The sequence below is a fragment of the Prosopis cineraria genome, unplaced genomic scaffold (genome assembly GCF_029017545.1).
Source record: "Prosopis cineraria cultivar Desert tree isolate PC_DT_omini unplaced genomic scaffold, ASM2901754v1 PC3, whole genome shotgun sequence".
In the NCBI taxonomy this organism is placed as follows: domain Eukaryota; kingdom Viridiplantae; phylum Streptophyta; class Magnoliopsida; order Fabales; family Fabaceae; genus Prosopis; species Prosopis cineraria.
Genome location: NW_026555334.1, coordinates 41,608,148 through 41,617,877, shown reverse-complemented (window position 1 = coordinate 41,617,877; position 9,730 = coordinate 41,608,148). Strand labels below are relative to the sequence as shown.

The window sequence follows — 9,730 nt, the reverse complement described above, 5'->3', positions numbered from 1 at the left end:
TAGCTAATAGCTGGCAATGTGTGAAGGACTTAAATTGAGTTTACCAATGTGGTAACCGCGAAGTGTACTTTTCACACAAAGGAGAGGCCGGAGAAGGGAAAAAGAGGATCGGGTAAAGGCTGAGGGAAACACGTGCAAATCTGACAGGGTTGAAATGTCAAGTGTTGAAGTGCGCCTGTCTCATGTTCCTCTGTCTGTACCCATCCACTCAAAAACCCCCACGTGGTCACACACGTGTGCCCCTCTCCTCTTTTTTCCATATCTTCTCCGACCGCTCCCAATTATCCATTCTCCACAGAAATTACACTCCCCCGTTCACTAGCTGCTCATTTCAAACTATACTATATATATCATCATCATTTAATAGCCTCAAAAAAGTGTATAGAATACTGTTGTCACATTTACTTAATAGCTGCTTTCCTTCTTTCCACACCCTACCCCGTGGCATTATTGGTCCTTGTTTTCGTCTTTCACCTTTCAAAACTTTCCACCATCCATCATGTGTCTGGCTCTACCTTCAACTTTTCAACGTTTCCGCCTCTCACCTTCCATTGTCCCCCTGTACCACCATTCTTTTCTCCAAACTTTAATGTTCAACTTATTTCCTGCAACTAATTAATTAATTCGCACCTTACATGTACTTGTATCAATGTAATGTACGCTAATTACTTATTTTGCATGTTCAAACAGATGCTGGCTTCTTTTAGAGCCAAGGATAGATACATCAGACTCGCCCTTCATTCATATAATTGCAATTGCAAATATAATATAAAAGCCATTTACAAAATAGAGAGAGATGAGGTAGAAAGCATACACACACACAGCACTATTATCTTGTTGAACGGCATAATATATTGAGTGATATTGCTCTCACCACAATTATTTTACGGCGCATATACATGATATGATTTGATGGGTTTCTTCCCAATTATTGTGCCACTTAATGCACTCTGTGATTCGCCAGCCAACCATGTCTCCTCCCTCTATATCTGCTTTCCCATTCACAACAAAACCCCCCCACCTCTCTCTGCATTTACTGAAAGCACAGTACATACAAACATGTAAGAAGCTAAGTCGACGAAGAAGAACTCACATCAAAGTACCCAATTTTTGTTGCCATTCAGAAGTTGCCGCAAGGCCCCTACAGGTTAATTACAACAAGGTTGCTTCAGATTAAATACCAGTCACCTCATTGAATAATATAGAAGGTCACTGTATTGTTGGGGGAGGAACAGGTGCACTTAGGTTCGCGTTGGCTTCAAGATCAAATTGTAATCGCTTGTCGATCGTCAGACCTCAAAAAGGCGATTGAGGTTCCATCCCATCCCACTTCATCTTCATGTGATAATGTCTGTGAGAGAATATAAAATATGTCATTTAATTTAGTCTCGTCATGAGTGCTACTGTGATAAAACTAAAAGGCGCCACCATATGTAACATACATATGGTGTTTTAAATAATTGTGTTTAGCGTATGATAGAGGCACGCAGCCTGGAGGCTAGAGTCTCGTGGTGTGCTCTTCAGTGAGAGACATGAGCCCTGTTTCTCCTGCATACTCTTGGACCAATCCTCGTGGTCTCTTATCACCGACCCAGCGAGCCGAATTAATCTCGCTCCAAAACAAATCCTCGCCTCACTTAAACTCGCACTGATGTGATGTGTGTCACTAAACTCGGACATCTCTTGTTTCCCTCTACTTTTAGCCCTAATCATTCATTTTGCAAGGACTAGGAGTAGGAGTAGGAGGGAGAACAATTATTGAGCCGATCGAGGAGCCATTATTTCAAAAGTTTGCTGGACAGCCTTTGATTTATGAAGCAAGTTGTTGATTAGTAGGGTTTGTTATAACCTACTGGATTATTGAATAGAGCTCGCTGTATATAAAGGCGCGCGCTCGTTTTAATGGCCTTATACCTCTCAGAGGGTCTGGGGGTGTTTTACTCCGGTGGGACCTCTGGAAGTTTCCAACGGAGAAATTTCGACAATTTAATTTCTCTCACACGCACGTGTAGTGGTGTGGTCGGTGCAGTGATAGGACAATGATGATAAGTGTTGTGTGATTTCAGATTTTGCAGTACCTCTCAGCTTTGAAAAATCGCACAAAAAGGTTATGAGGTGGAGATGTTTACCGTGGTTCGTGTGTTTTGGATTGCGATGCGAGAGCATATTTTCTATTGTTTACAGACCCGTGAGAAAAGACTCGACGTGCTGGGCATTGACTCAAGATACTACCCAACGGAGCAAAAAACAAGTCTGTGTGGTAAATTTTTACCCCACAAATATCACATCTGGGAAAGTTAGCTGTTTGAGTCTTCCACTGTCAAACTTTTTTTTTTTTTTGGGGTATTCACGCTAATCCTGTGAAATGAATGGATCGGCGAAATTTAGAAATAATCATTCAAATCGGATTCATACGTATCTCTTGTGATATACTCTGTTTGGGTCAAATGAAATTAAACATTTGATCAAGATTTGGGATAAATTTAGAAAGGAAAATACATTTTTTTATAGTTCAACTTAAGATGCAACCTTCCCATCTTTGAGTTGTTTCCAACAAACATAGGACAATATTAGATTTTTTTTCCTTTTTTCCTTTTTTTTTGCCTTATGTTACCATCTAATATATCAAGTCGCATGTCATTTTTCTTGATTTAATATTTATAATATATAAGTAAATTGATTTAAAATATGTTTTATTAGAAAATACAAGTTATTATATGTTTGAAGGTGGAAAAAGGTGGGAGATATAGGATAAAAAGGTAGGAGAGAGAAAAAAAAAACATGATAGTATAAGGTAAATATATAGCAAAAAATACAAAGAAGACCAAAATGAGAAACTCGGCGTGATACGGTAACACTTCATTGTTCATCCCAGGTAAATTGACTGGACAAGGCTTTCTTTTATATATTATTATTATTTGAAAGGTTATGCACGACCAGCCTTGGGAGGGGCTCGGAGATGCTTTAGTATTAGAACTGGGCTTCACCTTAAATCAGTGATACAAGCGAATTTGGATTGATTTGTCCAAAGGGGGAAAAAAATCTAAAATCAAATTTTGTCGCCATGATAGCCATTCTGCGAACTGATAGGCGACCTTTTGCAGAAGTGCGTGACTATCACAAAGACGATGCCGATGGCACAGGTACCGGAGAGATTGTAAACCGATGAAATGAGTACATATTCGACGAGTTTGAAAGAAGTGTATAGGGCAACCCGGAAATGTGCAGAGAAGCTGTTGAATTTTGGCATTATAAAATGAAGTTCGATATAATTCTTTGAAACAATGCCTATCACGGCTCAATGACAACTAAGTGATCAAAGATCAAATGGAAGCCTTGCAGACTTCACACACAAAATGGAAAAAGTAAATATAAATGTATAAATATAAAATAACGCAAATCCATGTGTTTGACCTAACTATAAAGGTCATCCTCATCAGCTCCGCCAGCACTTGCAAAAGGGTCGGCCGAGGCGGCAGCACCACCACCGGCAGAGCTGCTATCTGGGAACCTGAACTCTGTTCCGAATCCTCTGGACTGCTGTAACGTTTGGGCAAAAGCCTGGTACTTGCGAATGTCAGCATCACTCACACTCCTTCGAGCATACTTCATGGATTCCTCGAAATGAGCCGCCTTAATTTCCGCTACATCATCTTCCACATCCTCCTCCATTGCCTCAGGATTCTCACTTCTCCTCCGTTCCCTCTCAATGTCCTGCCAAGAGAAATCAAAGAAAAAGAATTAGCCCGAGTCGCATCCAGAAGAATTAGCAAATATAGTGCACCGAGAAAGATCTTCAGGAAAGTAGGAAAGTACCTTCTCAATGTTCTCTCTTATGGCATACTTGCACGCACGCTGGCAAATCTCAGTAATGTCAGCGCCACTAAAGCCCTGAGTATACTTGGCAAGAGCCCTAAGATCAACATCCTTTGAGACGGGCGATTTTCGCAGGCAAGATTTAAATATCTGATAGCGGGATTCCTCATCTGGAAGGGGGATATAAATCAACTGGTCTAGACGACCAGGGCGCAGAAGTGCAGGGTCTATGATGTCTGGTCGATTGGTGGCCCCAATAATGAACACAGTTTTCTTAGCAGACATCCCATCCATTTCTGTAAGGAGTTGATTCAGAACCCTGTCAGCAGCGCCCCCGGCATCTCCTACACTGCTACCTCTCTGCAAGGCAAGGCAAATAAAAGATGTAAATACAATAATCAACCAAAAATGATCATGGTAATCGCAAAAGGGTGCACAAATTTTCTCAGCAATGGTATTTGGGATGAATACAAGGATTTTGAAAAACAATACGTTTTGTCATATGCCTAGATCATAACTTAGCAACCCTATCTGTCACAAACCTGAGTCGCAATTGAGTCAAGTTCATCAAAGAAGAGTACACATGGCGCAGAACCACGCGCCTTGTCAAAAATTTCCCGCACATTAGCCTCGCTTTCTCCAAACCACATAGTAAGTAGCTCAGGACCTTTCACGCTGATGAAGTTCGCCTGGCATTCATTGGCAATAGCTTTAGCCAAGAGCGTCTTGCCACATCCAGGAGGCCCATAGAAAAGAACCCCCTTTGATGGGGACATTCCAAACTTCTCAAATTTTTCAGGATGTTCCACAGGATATTGAACAGTCTGCAAAAGAGAGCAACGTTAAAACCTAGAAGCAAATGAAAAGATGAAAGTGAAGTCGCATCATTCAATGCAAAATCTTCATCTACCTCTTGGAGTTCTCTCTTAACATTCTCGAGGCCCCCAATGTCCTCCCAGCTGACATTGGGCACTTCAACAACCTAGTGATTATAAGAGTCCAAGTTAGACAAAAATCACCTCAAAAGCAATCACAGGAGATCATAGTCAAGGGATGGAGAATGATGGGAAACGAGCAATCTATGGAGAGAGAGAAACAAGACTGAAAAGCATACTGTTTCGCGGAGAGCAGAAGGGTTGCTTGATCCCAGAGCAGTCTGGAAATGTTCATTTGTCACAGCCATTGAGTTCAGTATCTCAGCATCAATCGTTTCATCTTCCAGGTCAATCACATCCATTTTCTCTCTGATGCACTGAAGGGCAGCTTCAGTACACAAGGCAGCAAGATCGGCACCAACATAGCCATGAGTATTCTTTGAAATTTTTTCCAAATCAACCTGCAGTTAACGAGACAGAGAAACTCCTTTAGGAACAAATTATAGTGAACCCAAAAAACTCACAGGGAAAAGAAGGTCTTACATCTTCAGCAAGCTTCATGTTCTTTGTGTGGATTCGCAGCACCTCAAGACGGCCAACTTCATCTGGAACACCAATATCTATCTCCCGATCAAACCTTCCGAACCTCCTTAGAGCTGGGTCAATGCTGTTGGGACGATTTGTGGCTCCAATAACAATTACATGCGCACGTGCTTTTAGCCCGTCCATGAGTGTCAACAGCTGGGACACAATCCTCCTCTCAACTTCTCCATGAGTCTTCTCCCGCTTGGGAGCTATAGAGTCTATCTCATCGATGAAGATGATAGAGGGTGCATTCTTTTCCGCTTCCTCAAATGCCTTCCTCAGATTGCTTTCACTCTCACCAGCCAGTTTTGACATGATCTCAGGTCCATTAATGCAGAAAAAGAAGGCACCAGTTTCATTCGCAACTGCTCGGGCAATTAAAGTCTTACCGGATCCAGGCGGCCCATAGAGCAAAATTCCTTTGGGTGGCTTAACACCGATAGACTTGAATAATTGTGGGTGCCTCAGAGGCAATTCCACCAATTCCCTAATCTGGGCCATCTGCTTTCTTACACCACCGACATCATCATAACCAACCTCATCTAATCGATCCTCATCTTCCCTCTTCACAGGCTCTCCTTCACAAAAGATCTCAGTGTCGGGTGCAACAACACAATACTCTGAAGGGTCAGTTTCAATAACCTTGAATTCTACACTCCTCATTCCCCCTCTGACAAGGAACAAGTCGCCCTTCCTCACTGGACGATATGCCTCCAGAAAATAAGCTGCAAGGGTGAAGCACTGCACTTAGTATTCACAACATAACAGGCCTAAGCAAGCATATATGAATGTGATAGAGCCCTCCACTATTATTATAAGCTTCAAACAAGCAAAACCAGAAAATACAATACAAATGGACTGGAAATACCATTGCTGAATAATAAAATGGGATTGCAAGGGAAATAATGATTCAAGCTAACCCCATCTCCCTCCCACACCCATATAACAGTTACAAAGTACAAGAATCATTACAAAATACAATCCACAAAACAGCAACCTAGAACATAATCACTTGCTAACATACGCTAAGACAGAGAGAAAAATGATGAAGAAAGATGATCTTCCTCAATCCCAACCTTGCATTCAAGAGGCCATAACTCCCCTCATAATTCTCAATTTCCAAAAGACTCCGCACCCCTCCCTCTGCACGAAAGGACAGATTTAAAGAGCGAAAAAGTAGTCATTAGCCCTACCAACACTACCTATACCTTTGGTTACACCCAACCCGACTTGTCCTTTACCATTTTAAATCTCCAGTTATAAACCTTAGGATAAATCTCTTGACCACTGGTGTTACTATTCTCTATATAACTTCCCTTCCTAGCTTGTCTACCATAGGTCTTAGGAAATGACGTCCAAATTTTTTGGGTATCACCAGCTCTATCAGAATGCATTCCACATCAATGAAAATAAGATAACAGAAGTTCAACACAATCCCATTCAATTTAACTTCAATAAATTGGTGGTAATAACTCTCAAGGAAGCCAATGCATGGTGTGAAGGTACAGGAAAAACCTAAGCCTTACCATAAAAATGTTCATTATATGGCTTATTATTTTCTTTTATGAATGTTGTTTCTTCCAATTATGCACAAAAAGGTCAAAGACGAAACGCTCAAGTCATAAGGTCAAAGTACGTGTGGCATGTCATGACCAAAAAAATGTTTACCATAAACACAACGAACTACAATTATTTTACTCAAACGGGAGGGCTGCAGATGAAAGAGGAAATAATTTAAGAAATATGGAACTTACGGAAACAGCTCTTGCAATGTCTAATGAAAAAATACAACGGTAACTTACGTTTTAAGTATGCATCAAAAAGATTTCCAGTAACCCCTTCAATAGTGTCATCGATTGGAAGAATGTGGACTCGCTTGCCATATTTGACATCAGCGCACTGATGCACAGAACAACATCTCCAAGCCTAACCCTCAGGTTGTTTCTCACAACCTTGTTCATCCTTATCTTGGGTTCATCACATGTGTCATCAGCAAGAGCAATGCAGATTGTATCTTTCCTTTTCTTTCCCTAAACAAGATGATCGGAAATAAGCAAACGAATAATCAAATGGAGAACAGTATCTTACACGCAAGGAAAAAGAAAAAGGAAAAAAATTCGACTTTCTTGAATTTTGTCCAAAAATATCACAAAAAATAACAGCAAGCCACAACATTCAATGCCCAGACGTTTTGCTCCCTCCTCCTACAAGCTTGGGATGAATGGGGAGAAAGTAGTTCGAGTACCATGCAAATTACATTGAAATAGGATGTTTTATCTAGCCAATTCTTTTCTCCTTGGCCTACGAATCATACCGTCGTATGCCATAAGAAAACAAACTCAGAATCAGTGTAAACAACCGTACAAAGGACCTTAGTGGTTCGCTTCGAAAACAGAGTTTCCCTCTTCAATTGAGACTATTTACAGACATTCGATAAGAGACTAAAAAAGATAATAACTTTCCTCTATTATAATTTTCATTCAACCCAGGAAGACCAGGTGAAAAACATAATTTTAGCCTCTATTCACAACCCACACACCTAAATCTCAAGCAAGCAAACGTAGGGATGAGAATACGTATAGCGACCACCAAGTTTCCGAAAAGCTAATAAGCCCGGCCCGCAGTTAGAGTATTAACTCAAAATAAACAACAATACTGCAAATGTATTACCTTAATCAAAATTGTATCACCGCGAAACAGCTGGAGTTTTTCCATGGTCTCCGGGTGGAGTGCGACTACAGAATTGTCATCGTTAATGGCCTCATCAACAACCAACCGATTCGGAGCCTTCTTGCGCTCCAAAATCGCAGTGCTAAAGTCCCTCTTCGCTCCCTTACTGACATATTCTCCACCAAAAGAGAACAGCAGATAGAAATTAGATCATATGGAACAAAAATGAACGGGAAAATAAAATTATATAGGAATAGAGAAAAAAGAAGCAAATAGAAGGATCGGAGTGCTAAACAGAAAGGAGATCCGAAAAACCAAAGCGGGAAGAGGGCTTACGAATCAGATGATTCAGCCTGGTTAGACATGGTGGAAGAAGAGAGACAGGGACGCGTAGACTTGGAGGAGAAGGCTCTGTTGTGTTATTGCAGTGAACGAAAGAATGAAGTGAAGGAGAGGACGGTGAGGGTCTGAGGGAGATCTGAGGGGGTTAGGTCGCTGATATTTATATAGGAATAACTCCTTCTTGGGAAGGGGGACAGCTCTCTCTCTTTTTTTTTTTTTTTTTGGTGATTGCTTCCTGCTAAGACTTTGTTTTCTTTTCTTTTCTTTTTTTCCCCATTCTAAATTTGAGATACTTCCGAATAGCTAGGATTGTTATCCTGTAAAAATATCTTAGCATTAAAAATACAAGGGCTTATATATAGATAGTCCATATTATAAAATTAATTAAAAAAATAAGCTATCCTCTTTAAAATTTTAAAAATAATTTTTTTAATATTTAGATGAGAATTAATTTATAAAATTATCCTTTTTAATATATGTTTTTTTTAATATTAGAAGATTCAAAATGTAAAAAAAATTTTAAAACAAAAGAGACAAATGTAAGAGAGAAGACGAAACTCGACACGAGAGAAACAAATGCAAGATAACAAAGCATTGTGAATGAGCCACAATCACGATAGCTAAAGATAAATGTGATGTGAGATACATAAATGATACTCGACATAAAGGAATACGGTGAATGGAAAACAGAGCTATGGATTTGTGATTTTTTATTTTATTAATTTAGATATTCAATTCTTTGTAACAAGCTAAAAGTCTAAATTTTTTTATGAACTATGTTTAATCTTTTTTGAATAAATAAGTATGTGTTTTTATATTATCGATCTACGATACTATATCATTGATATACATTATAAACAAATTTATGTTTTAATTATTTATTTATGTTGGTCTATGATATATACTATTATATATAACTAATATATAAGTCATATAAGCGAAAACTTATTAATTTATTCTGTATATCAATGATATAATATCGCAAATCAGTAATGGAGTTTTCTCCTTAATGTCTAATGTCCTCTTCATAATATTTGAAAAAAATAGAGAGAGAGAGAGAGAGGGGAAAAGTTTTGCGATGAAAATGATGATCCAGACAAATCATATCAAAAATTCTGATAAAAAAGTACTGTACGAGAAATGAATATGATGATTCAGGAAAATCATATCAAAAAAATCTGATGAAATAAATATTCATAGATAATAAATTAGATAGGGAGCACACACATTTGATGATAAAAAAATATATCTAATTGATTTTATAAATGAACTATATTTTAAAATTTCAAAAACCTCATCCATGATTCATAGGAGCTGTATTTTTTGAAGTTATTGAGCTAATTTTTTTAAAATATAATAATTTCACATTTGTATATAATTTTAATGTGCAATATACTGTAATTTTAATTGAAATTTTATCCTCTATCAATTTAAAATAATTA

At 38.8% G+C, this 9,730-nt stretch overlaps 1 protein-coding gene across 1 annotated transcript; it reads right to left on the bottom strand.

The window, feature by feature from the left end:
- Positions 1 to 3,223: 3,223 nt before the first annotated feature.
- On the bottom strand, positions 3,224 to 8,441 carry LOC129306276 (cell division control protein 48 homolog D-like). Its single transcript, XM_054946770.1, is given in 10 exon segments — positions 3,224 to 3,714; positions 3,817 to 4,176; positions 4,359 to 4,640; positions 4,727 to 4,798; positions 4,931 to 5,152; positions 5,235 to 6,001; positions 7,079 to 7,189; positions 7,192 to 7,306; positions 7,947 to 8,112; positions 8,283 to 8,441. Coding segments are annotated over 10 exon segments (2,424 nt in total). The 5' UTR covers positions 8,312 to 8,441; the 3' UTR covers positions 3,224 to 3,414.
- Between the last annotated feature and the right edge of the window lie 1,289 nt (positions 8,442 to 9,730).